Source organism: Anoplopoma fimbria, chromosome 20 (assembly GCF_027596085.1).
Source record: "Anoplopoma fimbria isolate UVic2021 breed Golden Eagle Sablefish chromosome 20, Afim_UVic_2022, whole genome shotgun sequence".
NCBI classification, from domain to species: Eukaryota; Metazoa; Chordata; class Actinopteri; order Perciformes; family Anoplopomatidae; genus Anoplopoma; species Anoplopoma fimbria.
The window spans coordinates 601,678-620,830 of NC_072468.1; the positions used below are offsets into that span (position 1 = coordinate 601,678).

The 19,153-nt window shown below is 40.7% G+C and overlaps 3 protein-coding genes across 7 annotated transcripts; 1 reads left to right on the forward strand and 2 right to left on the reverse strand.

Annotated features, from left to right (window-relative positions):
- Positions 1-80: 80 nt before the first annotated feature.
- On the reverse strand, positions 81-8,887 carry si:ch211-257p13.3 (kinesin-like protein KIFC3). Its single transcript, XM_054621853.1, has 19 exons — positions 8,789-8,887; positions 8,461-8,557; positions 8,152-8,309; positions 7,651-7,903; positions 5,499-5,671; positions 5,262-5,327; positions 4,902-5,039; positions 4,595-4,792; positions 4,333-4,506; positions 3,652-3,799; positions 3,287-3,417; positions 3,057-3,168; positions 2,798-2,979; positions 2,620-2,724; positions 2,408-2,538; positions 2,183-2,303; positions 1,949-2,078; positions 1,379-1,608; positions 81-1,274 (listed from the first exon to the last, which is right to left on the reverse strand). The coding sequence occupies exons 1-19, from the start codon at positions 8,885-8,887 to the stop codon at positions 1,149-1,151; spliced, it is 2,772 nt and encodes a 923-aa protein (XP_054477828.1). The 3' UTR covers positions 81-1,148.
- A 758-nt stretch (positions 8,888-9,645) lies between these two features.
- LOC129109387 (uncharacterized) lies at positions 9,646-12,173 on the reverse strand. The gene is made up of 3 exons (XM_054621447.1): positions 12,123-12,173; positions 11,926-12,011; positions 9,646-11,421 (listed from the first exon to the last, which is right to left on the reverse strand). Exons 2-3 carry the CDS (start codon positions 12,004-12,006, stop codon positions 10,882-10,884), a joined length of 621 nt encoding a protein of 206 aa, XP_054477422.1. The 5' UTR covers positions 12,007-12,011; positions 12,123-12,173; the 3' UTR covers positions 9,646-10,881.
- A 1,097-nt stretch (positions 12,174-13,270) lies between these two features.
- cep72 (centrosomal protein 72) lies at positions 13,271-18,317 on the forward strand. Of its 5 annotated transcripts, none has more exons than XM_054621441.1 (14): positions 13,271-13,351; positions 13,534-13,664; positions 14,363-14,555; positions 14,638-14,746; positions 15,702-15,853; positions 15,960-16,018; positions 16,100-16,142; positions 16,417-16,617; positions 16,731-16,906; positions 17,034-17,127; positions 17,210-17,388; positions 17,485-17,611; positions 18,020-18,131; positions 18,230-18,317. In XM_054621441.1, the coding sequence occupies exons 1-14, from the start codon at positions 13,282-13,284 to the stop codon at positions 18,288-18,290; spliced, it is 1,707 nt and encodes a 568-aa protein (XP_054477416.1). In that variant the 5' UTR covers positions 13,271-13,281; the 3' UTR covers positions 18,291-18,317. The 5 variants fall into 5 exon arrangements, with proteins under 5 accessions (XP_054477416.1, XP_054477420.1, XP_054477418.1 ...); XM_054621445.1 differs by having other exon boundaries at positions 16,525-16,617; XM_054621443.1 differs by having other exon boundaries at positions 15,705-15,853.
- The last annotated feature ends 836 nt before the right edge of the window (positions 18,318-19,153 follow it).

Below are 19,153 nucleotides of genomic sequence, written 5' to 3' on the forward strand. Positions count from 1 at the left end.
GTTTCACTGTTAACTGTTTTGTTGCTAAGCATCCAATAATAGAAGACACTTTCAAATACATATTTATTCAGCAAAATTATCTGAAAATTCACTCTACTCATCAAGTGACCCCTAAGCACTCATAATAGTAACAGCAACATTAATGACTTGCTACTATTGAATCAAGTTAGTTTTGATCCAATGGGTGATAAATAGAGGAACAATGAACAGATAACAATAAGATGTTTTTGGTATGACATTCACTAGTGATATCTATTGCAAGCACCTACATACCTGTTATAAACTGACTGTTCCTATTCTTCCACAATAAAGTGCACCGTCCGTCAATGTAGGCCCAAGCCGTCCCTTCAATAAGGACAATATTGCACATTTCATTATATTACCACTCTTAATACAAGGCTAACTGCTCCTTCAAATGCTTTCCTCTGTTCTCAAAAGGCAAAAATGATCAAGGCTCTAAAGAGCAACAAATCTTTCAACCACTGTCCTTCTGAAATTCACAAAAACTACACGAATATGTGACTTGAAGTGTCGTTGAAATGATTAATAGTCCATACTTTGACTACAAAACAGATTCTCCTACACACTACAATCTTCAAAAATATACAACATTGGAGATGAAGCTTACAAAGTACAGACAATTATAGCAAGATGATTGATACTGTTAAAACGGAAGTTGTTGATATTGTGGCTCTGGAAGCTTGTTGAAGCTGTTTGAACTTGATGCTGCTCTAAATACTGTAAAGATCAGTGAGAAAAGATGAGATAAATCCTGGATTTTGGTATTTAATAAAAGGAAACTCAGATATTGAAGCTCAAAGAAGAGTCAAATCTTTGACTGTTGAGGAAGTCAGAGGTTGTTTTGGCACATTTAGAGTGAAAGAATAAATACTCCTGCATGCAGATTAGCTAATGATAAAGGGTTATCACTTGTCAAAAGCAGAAAATGGCAACAAGGAGGTCTCAATACCAAAGGGTTGGCATTCGGATGCCACGCAGACCACCACATATTTAGCCCTTGAGCAGGATTGCTGTTGATCTTGTTGATGCTGTAGCGTTATTGGTCGGGTGGGTGGGTGATAATCTGAACGGTGCATTCATGGCTTCCTGGTTATCACTGGGAACAGGAAGTGGCTGATTCAAGGCTATCAGTCACAATGTCCTCCACCAGACTCAATCTTCCTGGCTGCAGGACCCAGTTCCACCTTGCACACCCTCTGGGCAAACTTCAGTGAGCACAATGTCTCTCCCACGTTACTCTCCAGAGCAGATACCTTTAGTAGAAACAAAACAAGGCTCATAACATGCATCCACAACGATTTTATAACGATTTTATAAATTGCATATGTGTCATATACATGTAGATCAGTGATCTCACCTGCACCACCATGACAGTCTTGCTGCCTTTGCCCAGGGAGTCTTGTAATAAGTACGTAAGGCGGGAGTTCCTGAAAGGGATATGAGTCTGCCGAGCTCTCAGTGCCTGAATAACGTCTCCCAGTGACAGAAGGGAGCGGTTGATATTCTGGGCCTCTTTCAGCCTCTCTCCCTCTGCACCAGACTTCCAAACCCTTTCAGAGCCAGCCAGGTCCACCAGGTTCAACTTGCCTGAGGAAAGAAAAGTTAAATCATAGTAAAGATGAAATTAAGAAAATCCTCTCTGGGTCAACATGTGTCTGACTGAATCCTGATCAGAAGCTTCTCTTTTGTACTTTTTCTCTTTACTCTCTTTCTCAGCATTCCTGTTGCTTCAAGATATTCACAATAATATCCCTTGGGATGTTTTATTTTTGGATTTAGCATTTTGCAGTAGCTAGACAGCACCCAGCTTAAATAAAAAAAGAGGGATTCAAGGAGGAATAACACATCTGATTCAGATTTAAGCAAACTTAATACAGAGCCTTTTAAACACTTTCCCAGAAGCAGGAGAAGCGCATGTGTGACTGACCGGTGGTTTTGGAGCCGCTGGCAAGGTCAGTTCCCTGAACGGTGATGCAAAGCAGAGCATGAGAGCGGGAGCTATGCTGGTTCATCTGAGTGCCGAAGGTGATCCTGTTCCTTCGGGCTGTCGCCAGAATCTTAACAAAAACAAGAATTATTATCATACATGTAACAATTTATTGTTATAGTGATTGGTAATTCAGTATCTTATCAGTGCAGATTGTTTAAAACACTGCGTCACCTTCTTGATGTGCTGAAAGCTCTTAACTTCGATGACCCTGAGTCCCGGAACATGCAGCTGTCCTGTTCCATCCGGGTTGATCTTGATGTCCAGTTTTTCTCCGTCCTTACTGAGCAGGTCTCTGAGAAACAAAATATAAGGCCAACAGTAAAACAAGTAACTATTAGTAGGTCTAACATACTTCAGACTAAAAGGATATGCAAAGAAAAGCGCAGCATACTGTACCTTAGCACCTCGTTGTAGATCTCCACAGAGCTGACAGTAACCGTGTAAGACCACATGTCCTTCCTCTCCTCAATCTCAGTGAAGAGATGTTTCAGGGCTCGCTGGTTGATGCCTGGGTTCTCCACACTGCCCTGAAAATCAAATGATAGTAAGCATGCAGCCTACATTATGGACCCAATACCTGTGCTGGTATGTTCAGCGAGAGAGCATACCTCCATTGTGTGGGTTTTCCCAGAGCCAGTTTGTCCATAAGCAAATATGCAGACCTGGTAGCCATCGATGCAGGACGTTACAAGAGGCTCAATCTCCTGAAAAACCTGAAGAAAACAAACAAAGGGTCAGAGTTCTCATTATTATTATATTTCCTGCATGTGCTGTTCATTGTCATACCTCTTCCTGTGTGGCCTGAGGGTGGAAGACCTTGTCCAGTTCAAAAATGCGACTCTTTCCTTTGTTCAGCACATTGAGTGAGGACTCATTGTTGGTGTCCGTCGTCACCACCACAGACTGGCCCTCCTCATGCTGGTCCTCCTTCAGCACCGGCTTTACACGGCACAGCACGCGGATGTTGCCTAAAAACAGAAGGCTGAGTTAATGATGCAGATTTTATTTTCTGCAATGCATTTTTTCTCAAGTCTTCTCTGCATACCCTTAAGCTCCACCAGCTGCTCGTGGTACTTCCTGCGCAGTGCGACCTCCTTCCTATATTTCTCCAGGAGATCTTTGTTGGCCTCAGACATCTCACTAATAGCAGCTGAAATCTGAAAAAGACAATAAATACAGCAAAAATGTCTTTACTTGCCTTGTCGATTTGGTCAGATTTATTACTCACCTAAATGCATTGTGTGTTGACATCGTGATGTGATATCATGTACGTACCTGTTTTTTTGCGTCACTGATAGCTGCTCCATAAAAGTCTGAGAAGTTTCGGACCTGGCTCCTCAGACTGGTGTAGTCTGTTTTCATGGAGCGTAAAGTTGGAGGGAGTGCAGTCAGACGCTTCTGCAAGCCTGGCAAAAAGAAATTGTATGAATCAAACTCACAGAGAGGAAAGTTATAGTAAAGGAAGCGTTTAAAGGATAGAGTTTGGCATGTTGGGGAATGTAGTTATTTGCTTCCCTGCTGTGAGTTGGAAGATAAGATTGATACTACTCTCCTCGTAGAGAGTTGTATCAATGTCCCAAAATTGTGAACCATCTCATTCTTCTCTTTCTTTGGGGTTTTTATTATTTGGTGTAACTCACCGAAAAATTGGTCCTGCAGGTTCTGAAAGTGCTCAGCTGAGCAGGTGGCTGCGGCCTTCACGGCCTCCTCCTTCTTCTCCTCCAAGTGGCCGATCTCTTTCAACAGCTCCTCTCTCAGTTTACTGATTTCTCGCTCATACGCTGCAATCTGTAAAAGGTTCAGCACAGCAATTTGTCAACCTGTTGGCTCGACTGGTCCAATCTGTTCAGGCTCAGCTCTGTAATGAGTTTATCTGTCAATGAAATTGATCCGGGGTTGTTAATTTCCAGCAGCTAAGTGTGCCTTTCTCTCCTTTCATCATCTGTTCTCAAAGCAGCTTGTGGAATCTGGACTTCTCCAATTCTGTCTCTTTTTTTTTTTTTTTTAAATCAGAGTTGATGACATCAGGAGGACCATTTGGGATTTGTTGCCTTGCCTCCTAGTGGCCAGTAGCCAACAGTAATAACACATGTACTGATGGTAATTTAGCATTATTATGTAGCATTATTGTCAAAAGCCCACCTTGCAAATTAGTTCCAACTTGTTGCTGCCTGAGACTGGTTAAAAAAATGGTGTAGCACAATATTTACTTCTAAAAATAGTTTTACAGTTTTATACTGCAGGTTCAAATCTGTTTCATCTGTGTATGGATGCTCACAGAAAACTGGTTAAATATAAATGTAATGGCCTCTGTTTGTTACCTTGTGCTGCAGATTACAGCTGTATTCATCGGACTTCCTGATGTGTTCCTCCAGCTGTTTGCACCGCTCATTCTGATTGGACAGCTTATCGGACAGCAGCTCATTCCTTTGTCTGGCTTTGGTCAGCTGCTTTAATGTGGCCGGTGATTCCACCTCCACAGTCTGGGTGACATACTGAGAGAGAACTTGTTCATTATTCCATCTTCATATGATATGTTGTTATGTTTCCAGTTTACAAATCTCACTCTCAGGTATAATTTACCTTCACCACTGGCTCCTTGCCTCTCTCTCTGTCCAACTCCAGCTGCAGTTCCCTCGCTCGGTCCTCTCGTTTCCTCAGCTCCTCTCCTCTCCTCCACTCGCTTATTTCGCTCTGTCGCTCCAGCTGTGACAACTGCTCAGCACGCTGCTGTAGGGACATCTCCAGCTGCTGCACTCTGCTGCGGAGGTTTTCATTCTCCTAGCCGAGCACACAAAACAAAGTTTTTTAAAATATTTGTGTTCTCAGTTACTGATGGCTGCTGTAGGGAGCACGTCAGTGAGCTTTAGGCTGTGTCGGTGCGTCTCACCTTGATAAGCATGGTGCTGGACTGGGAGGGGATGGTTGACAGCTGCTGCAGGAGGCCTTGGGTTACGCTGAGGTTCTGCTTCAGACTCTCGTTCTCTGCTGACAGACACAGAACCCGCTTCTCTGAGTCTGTTGCCCCCTGAGGAAATGAAACATAAGGTTCAGCATAACAATAAGAGATGCATCAAAACCAGAGTTTCTCATGTATGTCGTTGTAGATGAGATGGATTTATAATGTTATACAAGGTATGCAGAAAGTTTGACATCTGGGTGTATGTTGGCAGCAGTGGCAGCTTTGCTTATGACGTGAAAAGTGACAAAGACCCGACAAATGATTAAATCAACAGTTCACATTGCTTACGGTGGCTGTTCTCAGTCTTGACAGCTCCTCCTCGCGCTCCTCTATACAATTCTTGAGCTCATCGATCTGTGCAAGAAATAAAAAAGGTTAAAATTGTAACAGAGGTTGCTTTTTGAACATTTTGTAGTTAAATTTGAACACAATAAACTCTCTTTTTATCAATTATTTATGGACTTCAGGATGCAGATTTTTCCTAAATGGATACAGCATTGGGGATTTATCTAATATTAAGCCTACCTGCTGTTGAAAGGACTGTATACGAGAGTGTCTGTCCTTTTCCTTCTGCTCCAGCTGTGAGTGCAGCAGGCGGAGTTCTCCTCTCAGCTTACTCCTCTCACCCTGCAGACCGTAAAGAGACTCAACCAGCCTGTGAACCCCAGCTTGTGTCCCTGCGTCACTGCTGGACTCGCCTGGGTGACATTAAATAAGCAAAACTATAATCAGCCTCTGCATCATCACCATCAGCCTGAATACTGGGTCATCTTCTGACCCAGTATTCATATAACGTCACTTTTAAATGGAACCAGTCAATATCCTTTGAACGACCGCTGACCTGTGTTCTATACTTTTGGTTGATGCTTGTACGTGTGTAATATTAATGTAGATTAAGTATGCTCTTAAAGCTTTTTTACACACCATGCATTCACCGTGAGGTTAACATTACCATTGCCACTCTCAAGTCTCCTGGGCAACGTAACAGATTACTGCAGCTTCCCATGTGATGAGGAGGATTAATACGAAACAAAATGCTAAAATTCCTCTATTGTTCATCAGGAGCTTATGTAGCATTCTAAATACTTTCTTCCTACTCAAAGATTCATCAGGTGCTGTCACCTCTGATTTTCATCGCAGGGCCTTATGCTAATTCTATCAGCACGCCATGTCAAGTTTGCTATGTCACAATGGTGCAGTGAAAGATGATGGTGAAAGGAAGAGAATAAAAAAACATGGAGGAGAGGCCACAGCTGAGCATCAGGGGTGTTTGAAGAAACGTGCTTGAAAGAAAAGTGAAAAGTCTGCAGAGGCACTGAGAGAGCTTTGTAGGTTTTCAAACAGCAGCTTGAAAATATGAAAAACGTACTTCCTCAAAAACAGATAATAAAGATTTAAAAAAGGGATTTCTTGTTATATTTTCGATGAATGACAACTGAATGGAGCACCAGTCATTCTCTAAAATCAGATATGGAATACAATATCACAACACAACCAAATTGCACTAGTAGTGAAACTACTGCACATACAAGACGCATCACTTATGCCTGCAAGTTGCATCACAGTAAACAAACAAACCACACAGCCTTGTAACGCTCGGGACATGAACTTCGGTCTATTTTTAGGCCAACACAAGTACACGTGACGCCTGGCATGTGACAGACCTTGTAAGTGCTTTTGCAGGGAATAAAAAAAACAGCACTCTAAACCGTGTTTAATTCATGACAGAGAGATACACTAGAGTCAATTGCCAGTATCAAAGACCTGTGCCACAGAATAATGTATCTATGTCCAGTGACTAATCAGAGTCAGTGCGCATGAGGTCCTCTCCTTAAACAAACCTAAACACTCAGATTCATAAAGCCCTATCTGGCTATCACACATTATCATATAATGACATATTTCTCTGAGGCTGTATCATTCAGCCTCAGGAAAGGAATCTGATCTGTTTACAGCTTCATGCACTTGTAAACACGCTTTACATATGCACAGAAAAGCGATGTAGGACAGTGCAGTTGATACGGCTACCTTTCTGCTCCAAGGTCAAAGAACCATCTGGTCAAAATCTGAAACACAGCAGATACCCACATCTAAAGCTTTGAGGTTGATCACAGCTGTAAAGCGTTAGTCTGGTCTCTTGATTTACACCCACATAAATCTAATCAGTCTGCTCCTTTGCTGATGACTGTGTTCTTCTATAAAAAGGTATACAGGGTGTTCCTGGTTGAAGAAAAATCTAATCTAGGGTGGACCAACAATGGAAAAACCACCTCATAGGACACTGAAGTGAACTATGCAGGACACTGTTTTAAGAATAGATGACTCCCAGTATTGGAAACAAATCTGGATGTGCACAACTGTAAATAACAACTCAAAAAACACTCTCATCTATATTATGTTACCTAGTGGATATACATCTATTATAGCAAGCATGTGAAATTGGCTGTATTTATTTATCGTCCTTCTAATCCATCTTTCTACGACATTTTCTGCTTCTCCTTTCACACCAACCAATCTAATTATGTGTGTGGTTATTAAAACAGACACTTGACCTCTACCTCCCTCTTTTTCATCATTCTCACACCCACCAGAGGGAAATGTAAACCCAACCCTTCTTGCACCTTAACTTCCCCCTCCCCCCATCCCCTCTGTCTGCCTCCTTCCCTCTCTCCCTCACCCTCGCTCAGCGGACTTGGCGTCTGTTGCTGGCTGATGGCCTCCTCCAGGCTGCTGATGATGCTGCTCTTGTCCCTGAGGCGCTGGCGGTATGACACGCGCAGGGCCTTCATCTTTCGGCGGTGCTGGACGCGGTGCCTCTTCAGCTGGACCCGGTACTGGTCGGCCTGCTGCTGCAGCTGCTGGAAGTGGGAGTACTGCTCCAGAAAACTCAGCAAGTGGGACATAACTGCCACCAGGGGAGACTCTGTCAACTGGGCAGTACAGAAGCACACAAACATACAAAACTTTAACTTAGCAGAAGCTCCTATTTGGGGAACTGCTCATTAACAGAGGGTTCCGGGACAGAGGATGTCGCATGTGTACAGATTGTAAAGCCTTCTGAGGCAAATTTGTAATTTGTGATTTTGGGCTATACAAAATAAATTGAATTGAATTGAATTGAATTGAATTGACCTATCAGGTGAGCAGCTCAGTCAAGGTGATGACACAGTTTTGCTACCTTTCCTGTCGGTTCCATCTGAACCTGTGAGGCTCTCCTCTTCTCAGCATCCTGCTTAAAGGAGAGAAAAGCAGCCAGAGGAGTGCATGCTGGGATGTCTGGGCCTTCTTCATCACCTTCATCACTCAGAGACAATTCATCGCTGTCACTGCTACTGCCTGGATGACAACAAATCATAAGTGAGTAAAGGAATGTATGTACTAAATAATCAATAAGTAGACACTATCCATATCATAAATGTTCTATCATTATTCTATATCATAACACAGCCTTTATGTTAGAATAAATAAATGCTATTCGAGCACTCACTGGATTCACCAAGCTGAACACAAGCCTTTTTTCCCATTTTGGAGGTGTGGCTATTTTTCCTCCTGCTCCCTGTTTCCATGGAAACATGTCTTGGCTCCTGAGCAAATCAACATACATAGGGGTCAGACGGTAATAGGCATAATATTTACACATTGCACACATAGAAAGGCACACAAAAGGCAGAACAATGACCACTAATTTCTTCTTCCTTTATAACAGAGCCTTTTTGTACTGTCAGGTGGTAGATGACGCATGCATGTTCCCAGAAAAAAATGAAAATTCTGACAGAGAACCCCAAAGGCTGGACATAATATGGCTAGACCTACGCCTGAGGAAGATCCCCGCGCCCCTCCAAAGCTTCATCCTCCTCCTCCTTCTTAAAGACAGTGTAGAAGATGTAGACTAAGAGGGAGTAGAAGGCGTACATCTCTTCACAGTCCAAGCCCACCTGTAAATGACACATTAACTAATTAATAACATATATCTCTATATCTTGCAGCAGAAAAGCAGACAAAATTATATTTCTCACCCGGATATAAGTGTTACACTCTGGTCTTGACGATGATCAAAGGATGCATGAATTTAAAAACGGGTCTCGACAAATCAGGATTTCTCCAGAGACTACATTCTTTTTCTATTTTAACCATCACCCAACTCCATCATGCTGAAATATTTCTCTGTTACCTTATCACATAGCTTTTCCTCTTTGATGATGACAATCTGACATCCAAGTCATTCGTATTCCCCCTACAGACTCCATCTTATTGGCAATGACAAATCTTCCCCTTGAAGCTTTTGTTCTCAGAGCAGCAAAAGCATCCCAGCGCTGCGTGTGTGACTCCTTCTCTGCCGTCCTCCCCCCTCCCCTCTCTCCTCCTCTCCACTTTGCTCCATCTACAGGCTGCATCTGCAGCAAGCATGCTCAGTGCAGTTTCCTGAAACGCTGCAGTGGAGGAGTGACAGATTCGGTATGGAGACTAATTGAGCCAGGAGGGGTGTGCTGTTTATACCAGCAGCCAGAGACAGAGGTGGATGAGATGTGCCAGGTTCCGTTTTCATAAACTACAGCATAATGCACCTGCAAATATTGAGATGTTTGCAAGGACTGCAATTGGTACAACAATTGGCATGTGAACATGAGCCAAAGAACTTTAAAATACACAACATTTACATAATTTATTATAATATCATGTCATGTCAACGTTATCTTCCTTTAGTGTACATTTACATTTTTATTAATCAAAATAAATTAAATAAGATTAAAATAACATTAGGGCATTTCTAAACTTTTAACCTGTTTTTCCCCATTACCAAAAAAGACATGAACGCGATGATAAATCATTACAAAAAAACACAGGCTGCACGATTATCATTGTCCTGTTCTTGTCACAGACAGGAACAAAGCCACAGATACTTGTTTTGGTACTGCAGTAAAACTGCTGAGGCAGCTACTCACAACTCTGAAATCCTGAGAGAGAATCTGCAGTGTCCACTACAAATATCTGTAAAGAATATTAATATCTTCAAAGGACAAAACTGTGGACAAAGAGTTAAACAGATAAGTCACTACTAAAAACCAAGCAAGTAATAAGAAAAGTGCATTGGTAAGTATCAAATGAGGATGAGGTAAGAGCAGAGCTCAGAGCTTAGACCACTGCAGATATTTAAACTGCGATAGTGCTGAGGCTGCAGAACAAATAGGACCCGTACTCTGAGGCAGATGGATGTTTTTTGGTATTTACAACACTAGAACTGCTAGACAGACAGGTGAACGGTGTTGATAGACTAATAGACTAAAAGTGAGCAGAGTCTGCTAGATATTCTTGTAAATGATTAAATGGAAAATTAAAATGCCCACATGCTGGCCACATCATGTTCAAATTGAAATGCATAATAAATGCATGAGGGCACTCAATATGTCTAAAAAGCTTATTGCTGCATACCAGTGATGCAGAATGTCATCATGGGCTACTAGTTGTACAGTGTGGTCACATACTCTCATGCAAATGAGTTTGTTCAGTGGTATCTGTGTGTTCCACTGCAGGATATATTAGTTTTTCCATATATTAAACATCTATATGCAAAAGCATGTTAATCGGTAGTGCATGTGGACTCAAATTCGGGAACTAGTACTGCAACTTCGATTTTGTTCCTTTTTTGATTATTTCTTCTGATTCACCAATCAATGAATTCATCCACACGGCATACAAAAGTGTTAACAATGCCTTTAAACAGTTCTGTTGCACTATGTGCTCATCAAGGAAAAAATCCTAATGTTGGTTCTTATAGCAATGGAAATAAAATGAATACAACTCAATTCTTCCTCACAAATGTCCTGAAATGCTTTTAAGTTAGGCACATTCATTTCTGCATAGGTCAATTTTCCCACACTGTCCCAGAGCCAAGACCCCTACTGGTTTACTAAATGCCTATATTACATCGGTCGGTCACATCCAGCAGAAATTTTCTGAGGGCCTGTGCGGAGGCCCAACAGCCAACAGACATGGAGCCCTTTAACAGAGACTTGGTGAGATCCTCAGTTGCAGCTGGAGAGATGAGTGGAGCAAAAGTGTTTGTTTGGACCCTGTGAGCCACAAGCAACGGGAGGCTGAGGGCCAGACCGCCAAAGGCTCCTAAAGCATTACCGGCAAACAGACACACCGTCAGGCAGCAGGACAGGGAGGACAAACCGAGGCAGCGTGTCATAAGTGTGAGAGCATCAGCTGAGAGCCAGTCACTCAATCCCAGCAGCAGACAGGAACCACAGAGGAGAATGTGTGCTGTGTTGTGGTCCTCACTGAGCCAAAGGAACTCAAAGGCAAACAGTGCCGGAGCCAAAACCTCGCCGGCCCACTCTGCTTCTCTCTGGATGGAGGCGAAGTATGAGCCGGAGGGAGGCAAGATGCAAAGTGCTGCAGAGAGTCCAAGCAGAAAGAGGCCGACTGAAGGAGCCCTATGATCCTGCAGAGAGAGGTAAATGCAAAGTTAAATGCAAAATTAAAAAGTGAGACATTTTACACATGGATTTATTGATTTTCAATTTTCTAACTAAAAATAACATATAGATCTCGACAATGGGATGGCCAGAATACATTCATTACATATTACAAATAAACAGTTTCGCTGCAAAATACCTCACAGTTTAAAAAAAGCATTAATTAGCTCTTTACCAGTAGATAAAATGGATATTAAAATGTCAGAAAGTAGTGGTTTACTACCCATAATGTATTACGTAGCCGAATGTGACAATAAAACGAATTTAAAAGATAAACATTGTTAAAAAAAAAAAAAAGAGAAAAGTTTGGCATTTTGCTTGAAAAATCTAAATAATTCAAATTCAAAATCAAAATTATTATAGAGTATTTTTTCTGTAGATCGACTTGATTGATAAATCATCCAATGGTTTCTAAAAGATAGCAAGTTTTAACATCATCTACATTTGGCACTATGGTGAACGACACCTACCTTAAAGAGTCTGTAAGAAGAGGACACTGCTGCTGCAGACAACACGATGCTGGAACACGCTGCTGTCACACAGGACGCCATTGATCCTGAAGAGTGACAGTAAACAATGTGTCTGAACTGTTACTGCAACTGTTGCATGTATTTGAATATCGAATGATGTGTTTTGAAGTCAGCTAAACACAAAGCAAAGAACAAACTTTGGGCAGGAACACTTGCAGGTTTGTTATGACACGTGACCAGTCCGGATACTGACAGTGCGCATGCGCCAAGAGATGCCTTCACGCCCCTCGTAAACTCCGCCACTGGCACCAGATAATTAATTTAAGTTTTGTGAACTACTTCAGTATTGATTTCTACGGTTTTTATAATTTACTTAAAGCGTTTTTACTTGTTTTGATATGAGACTGTGTTCTACAAATACATTCAAACTTAAAATACGTTTACAACCCATCTGTATTTTATATATCTGAATTATACAACTAACATTTTAAATAGCATGATGATAAGACAACCTTTTTTATTATTATTGTTTTCACTTTTGATAAGACTGCCTTATCATGTTATGTTAATTAAAAGCAAATTCATACAACTTGATTTTGTTTAATGGTGTGTAAAAAAAACAATAACCTGTTGTTAGTATGAGTTCCAGCCTACTGTAGTAAAACAGCAGTAATGTAGTTAATCAGTAAACAGCAGTAATGTAGTTAATCAGTAAACAGCATTAATGTAGTTAATCAGTAAACAGCAGTAATGTAGTTAATCAGTAAACAGCATTAATGTAGTTAATCAGTAAACAGCAGTAATGTAGTTAATCAGTAAACAGCAGTAATGTAGTTAATCAGTAAACAGCAGTAATGTAGTTAATCAGTAAACAGCATTAATGTAGTTAATCAGTAAACAGCAGTAATGTAGTTAATCAGTAAAACAGCAGTAATGTAGTTAATAAACAGCATTAATGTAGTTAATCAGTAAAACAGCAGTAATGTAGTTAATCAGTAAACAGCATTAATGTAGTTAATCAGTAAACACATTAATGTAAACAGTAAACAGTAATGTAGTTAATCAGTAAACAGCATTAATGTAGTTAATCAGTAAAACAGCAGTAATGTAGTTAATCAGTAAACAGCAGTAATGTAAACAGTAAACAGTAATGTAGTTAATCAGTAAACAGCAGTAATGTAGTTAATCAGTAAACAGCAGTAATGTAGTTAATCAGTAAAACAGTAATGTAGTTAATCAGTAAACAGCAGTAATGTAGTTAATCAGTAAACAGCAGTAATGTAGTTAATCATTCCGGGAGATGTGTCTGATTTCCTCCGGCAGTGATGTTCCCTGAAGGCAGCACAGGTAAACAGCATGGCGGCGTGTTTGAGCATCACAGAGTCGTGGATACGAGAGAGACTACAACTACAACACACATGTCTCGGTAATATCATGTTAATGCAAACGTTGTGTTGGAGTAAATGCCAGTTGAATCACGTGTCGTTTAGCCTTTGTCATATGAAACTAAATAGCCAGACTTAGCATCGGCTAAGCTAACGGCTAAGCTAACACAACAGCCCGGTGGTCTCATTCATTCATTCATTCATTCATGGACTCTGTAAACAGGTGACGTCCGCTCACTGAGCCTCCCGGGGACGTGTGAGCAGAAGATAGGCCGTCTGGGGAACTCACTGAGTAACTGTGTCCGTCTGAAGGCTCTGGACCTGTCCTGCAACGCGCTGGTCTCCATTGAGGTGGTTGTGTTTAAACATCACATAAATCATCATCCTCCAGCTGTGTGCTGGAAACGTGTTGTTGGGGTTCAATACAATTACACAATAATGGAACTACAGCACCAGTCTAAAGTCTGGACACACCTTCTCATTCAACTACTTTGAAGAATGTAAAATATAAAACATATTAACATTTTATTGACTTAATTAACTGTTTTCTAATATTATTATTATTATTATTATTATTATTATTATTATTATATTATTTCCTAAAACTAAGGCATAAATGGTGTTAAAGGAATATAGTTTTTACTCGTTTAATTATTTAATTATGTATTTGTATGGACTAAAAGTAGTCGAATATAATTTATCTACAGAACCAGTCAAAAGTGTGGACACACCTTCTCATTCAACTACTTTGAAGAATGTAAAATATAAAACATATTCTGGTTTGTTGAGCATTTGTTTGTTTACCACATAATTCCACATGTGTTCCTTCATAGTTTGGATGTCTTCAATATTAATCTACAATGTAGAAGAAAAAAATAAAGAAAAACCATTGAATGAGAAGGTGTGTCCAAACTTTTGACTGGTACTGTATGTTACAACTGAACATTTAAAGTCAAGTTATCCCATTTTATTTCCTTTGGGTTATACGTTGTTATGAACGCATATAACAGTAACTGTTGACCTCTTTTAAAGCTGGATGTTTTCCTCCTCAGGGCGTTCAACATTTGAAAGTGCTGGAGAGGCTGATCCTGTACTATAACTGCATACCGTCCCTTGAGGAGGTAAACGTGCTATTCGAGCTGCCAGCTTTGAGAGAGCTGGACCTCAGGCTCAACCCTCTGACCAAAAGTTACCCACAATACCGTCCTTGTCTGGTGCATGCCATGCCCAACCTACGCAAACTAGGTAAAATGTATTCACGGCGCCCAGATTGAGCTAACCACAAGTACGTTTTCACCATAACTAAGTGTCCTCCCTTGCCTTCTAGATGGTTGTTCAGTCAGAGACACCGAGCGCAAAGCTGCCATAATGCAGTTCTCCTCTGACCTTCTACCTCTGCAGAAGAGCTCATCTTTGACTCAGGTTGCTGACCAAAGGTACACTGATTGTCAGATACGTCCGTTTCGGTGTTTCAACTTAACTTTGGCTTGATAGAGGGTCTACCAAGGATTGTGAGAATTTGAGAAACAAACCAACTGATTTTGATGTTTGCTTTTTCTACAATAGTATGAAGAAGAACAAATAATCTTTGGGAATGTTTGTATGAAGTTTTACCCCCAATAAAGGAGGACTCCTAGGGAGACTCAGGTGCTTATTTTTAAAGAAAGCAGTCACATGTGGATCAGTGTAGAGTTTTAAAGCACAAAATAATTGAAACGATGGGGGGAAAGTGCCTTAAACTTATTGTTTCTAATGGCTCTCAGGGGCCGACTCCTCTGGTTGCAAAAAAAAAGTCAGATTGTCTCACAGAAGTCTGAGAAAATGACCCTACCTCTCACCTGATTTATTAACTCAGCAAACATTATAAACATGAGTTTATGGTCTCAATCTCTAGTTTCAAGTCTTCTTCAATACAGGATGAAGTTTGTTAGAGTAAAATAGAGGCTAAAGCAGGTTATGCTTTAGGGCGTGACTACCTTGTGAGTGAGGTTCAATGCTATGCCGTTGTCCGGGGTGGGGGTTTTCTGTGTTTTCGTCTTACAACTTTAACCCTTTTACAGTGTGTTTACAGTTCTTGAAAATTATTGTAACATTTGGGTTGCCCAAAACTGTCTTGCTCAGTGTTAACATTTCACATAGCTACACCTTCTTGTGTCACTTCTGGTTGCAAAAAAAAAAGATTGCAAAGGCCAATACGGCGAACTATGCTTCAAAACCATAGTTCACAAACCAATCGGTGACGTCGCTGTGACTATGTCCACTTATAATATACAGTCTGTGGTTAAAACCTTGGGTGACAAAAACACCCACTAAAAATAACCGTTATCAAAATGAATTCCTTTCCGCTATGTGCTGGAGTTTTATTTTTACCGTCTTGCTTGTGTTTCCCAGAAGCAGTGATCAGAGACTGGCTTTAGTTGACCGCTTAACAAAGAGGCTTTCTCTCCTGACTGACACTGATGATATTGTGTTGAATTTTGTTGCGACGAATCATGGAGACCAAAGTGCAACTCAGCCCCACTCAGTTCTCAAGGAGGCAAAGGGTAAGATGTCAAAGTCCAAAAGATAATTGTCAAATCAAAACCAAACCAGTAGTATTTATGTTTTGTTTTCAAACTTCTATTAATTTCAAGCTGTCTTTCGTCTCAGAACCCAAAGAAGATGAATCAGAAGACTTTACAGAACAGAGGAGTTCTACTCCAATACAGGTGATTTTTTATTACACTGTATGTCAAACAATATCATCAGATGATCATATATACTGAATGTGCCCCTCTTGTTTTTTTTAGGAAACCTCTAAATCCATCCTCAGGTATCCTCCCACAAAATATGGTAAGTTATTGTAGCTGTGGTTTATTAAGAGGAAATTTGTGTTTTTGAAATTGTAATTCTAATCTGTAATTTTGAATAGTTAATCGGGGTCAACACAGGGTAAAATACTTTATTTGGAAATGGAAATAATAAAGGACACTAAATCAGTTGTACCCTGACCATTGTCCTGTCTTTTCCACTAGGTGGAGACAGAAGCCAAATATTTATTTTTAATCATGCACATATAGGGTGAATTAATATTAGTGTTTTATTATGTCATTTGTAATTTGACCAGATATCGCAAGGTCCAAAGTGCCACACATGAAAGAACCATCTCATAAAAGAAGCTCTACCTCATTAAAAGTCACTGAAAGACCAAAGGTGTCCTTTGGCCCCTATGTAGAGAAACGCAGACCTGTGCCTGAAAAACAAAAGCAAAAGGACTTCGACAAAAAAACCAGGCATGCAGCCAAGGGACATTACACCCCTAATCCTGGTAAGAATAATGTCTGTTCTTAATAAAATCCTTTGTCAGACATTAATATACATCCACAAAAGCACTTTCTTGGCATGTTTTTGAATGTGTGTTTTTAATATTTTTTAATCCAGATCAAAGTCATGGTCATAGTTCCTCATTAGCTAATATCCGGCCTCCCAGTCCACGTCGTCCTGGTTTGAATTTGTCTGACCTCTCAAACCCCATCTTACATCCTCCAAGACTGACCTACTCCAGCGTCAACAAGATTGAGGGGGGCTCCAGCCAGCAGGGAGAAAATAAAAAAAGGGTGGGAAGTGAATTTGGTCTTCTTTCTATTTCACATACTGAATCATTATTATTTTGTTACTGCTGCTTGTACACATGACATTTGAGGTTACTTCTTGTATGAACTTATCTCTTATCTCACCTCCCAGGGTAGTTACAGGAAACCCCTTGAGATGCTCCTCAACCTCGTGGACAAACACTGGACCGGAGAGAGGTCATTGCATCATAACAACAACTTCCTGTGTGAGTTAGGTTTGGGGAATGTGGTATCTGATAACAGGAGCTTGAAGATAATGTCTGTCATCATTTCTATTTTTGTCTCTAGCCCAGGCAGTCCAGATCCTCTCTATGATGGAAAATGATATTTCCAGTCGGGAGGCTGAGGTCAGAACCTTACGACAGGAAGCTGATGGACTGAGCTTTCAAGCTGCTGCACGAGAGGAAGAGCACAAAAGTGAAGTCTGTAACCTCTCCGCTCAGCTCGAGAAAGCCTGCAGTGGTGTTGTGAGTGGATTCAGCACGAGAAAACCATGTTGGTCTTCAGGTGGCCTTGATGGTTTGGAAGAGCACACTGTAAGAATTGTCTTTTCTCTTACACAGAGCAAACTAAATGAGCAGCTGAGGATTGTCTTGGAGGAAAATGTCGCTCTTCAGAAACAGCTCATCAAGTTAGAACGACAGTATCTCAAGTCGATGATGAAAAGTTCACCTATTTCTCAGATTAAAGGTGAGCGTGAATGCCAATGGGAGACATGTACAGTGCCTTGCAGTATTCACCCCCTTGTTGTTTTTGTAATTGAAATACACCTACACAATATAGTCAAAATTAGTGAAGTGAGAAAAACACTAAATTGCTGAAAAGCCCCTTGATAAGATCTGGTGCTATCATTACCATTAGAAGCAAAGGGGGTGAATATATGCACATACCACACTCCACTTTTTTGATATTTAAAAAATCTACTCATTTCTCTTAACCATTTTGTTTAGGTCCTTAACATAAAATCCAAATAAGATAAAATCATTTAAATTCCAGGTTCTAATGCAAGAAAAAAAGCATACTTTTGCAAGGCACCGAACGAGTGATCATTTTGCTGTTTTCCTTTCAAACTCACATTTTGTGCTCGCACATTCTTAGAGGCTCAGACAGAAGTGGAGGAGCTGAGGAAAGAGATCGAGGTGTTGAGGGTGAAGGTGCAGGAGGCTGAGAAAGTCAAGGATTTGTCAAATATGCTGCAAGAAAGCCACAGGTAAGAAGTCGGGCCATTTTATAGCTGGCACTTGGTTTTGCTGTTCTCACAACTGAACCAGCTCTACTTTGTTGTTTGTGTCTGCGTATGTGCTGCAGGTCCCTGGTGGCTACCAACGAGTGTTTGCTAGCTGAGCTGAAGGGGAGTGGGGAACTTTAAAGAGGAATTTGACTGAAAAGATGCACAAGGGGATGAAAATATCAAAGGAAGACTATGCCGAATGTCATATTAGCATTGCTTTCGCTGCACGAGGCCCAGCAGCTAAAGACTGTTTATAATCTTTATTTTTAACTCTATATCACTGCAGCTTACATTTAACTTATGTGTGTATAAAGTTCCTTGCCCTTTTGAAAATGTGTTGCATTATTTAAAAAAAAAAAAAGCAAAAAATCTGTATAGGCTGCGTTTGGTTGATGTAAACTGTAATGGGGAAAGGCAATTTATTCAGGGAAGTTTGTGTATACGTGTGTGACAGGGCTGTTATGTTAAATTAATTTAAGAGGGAAAAATGTCAGTGAGAAGGTCATAATGTATTTCCTGGATCAGTGGCAAGATTGTGTCTCTCTTAGCTCCTTTCCTCTTTTTATTTTTATCTTTTTAGGTCACTTGTGTCTCCATCTGCTGTGTACGCTGCAGTGGAATGAATGCATCTAGATTCCAGCTGCACTGTGACTTTATTTATACCTCTGCCTTCAGGGCTGGAGAGCTACACACACCGATGCACTTCTTTCTCACAAACACTAATGCAATCCCTGGCAAATGTGGCTGCTACTGCATGAACTGAGTGTAGCTTTTGTTTTTATGTGAATGTTACAGGTCAATGGTCGTTGCTACTGGTGGGGAGTAATGAGTTTTTCCCGTAAAGCCATAAGAATATAAAGTGTGTTTTCACTGACACCCAGTAACCGACGAAGCAGAGGTTCTGGGGTGTGTTTTTTATTTTCTGTAATGCATTACAAATCATGAACACACATTAAGAGGTCTAAAGAACAAGTACAAAAACACACTGCATGCACCAGAGC

Coding starts and splice junctions, on each gene's coding strand:
- si:ch211-257p13.3 (XM_054621853.1), bottom strand. CDS start 8,887: ATGTACGCCTTCTACTCCCTCTTAGTCTACATCTTCTACACTGTCTTT. Junction 5,040..5,261: donor CAAGACTGAGAACAGCCACC/GTAAGCAATGTG, acceptor TCATTTCCTCAG/GGGGCAACAGACTCAGAGAA. Junction 2,980..3,056: donor GCAGCTGGTGGAGCTTAAGG/GTATGCAGAGAA, acceptor TTCTGTTTTTAG/GCAACATCCGCGTGCTGTGC.
- LOC129109387 (XM_054621447.1), bottom strand. CDS start 12,006: ATGGCGTCCTGTGTGACAGCAGCGTGTTCCAGCATCGTGTTGTCTGCA. Junction 11,422..11,925: donor CTTCTTACAGACTCTTTAAG/GTAGGTGTCGTT, acceptor CTCTCTCTGCAG/GATCATAGGGCTCCTTCAGT.
- cep72 (XM_054621441.1), top strand. CDS start 13,282: ATGGCGGCGTGTTTGAGCATCACAGAGTCGTGGATACGAGAGAGACTA. Junction 14,747..15,701: donor ACTCAGGTTGCTGACCAAAG/GTACACTGATTG, acceptor TGTGTTTCCCAG/AAGCAGTGATCAGAGACTGG. Junction 15,854..15,959: donor AGTTCTCAAGGAGGCAAAGG/GTAAGATGTCAA, acceptor CTTTCGTCTCAG/AACCCAAAGAAGATGAATCA.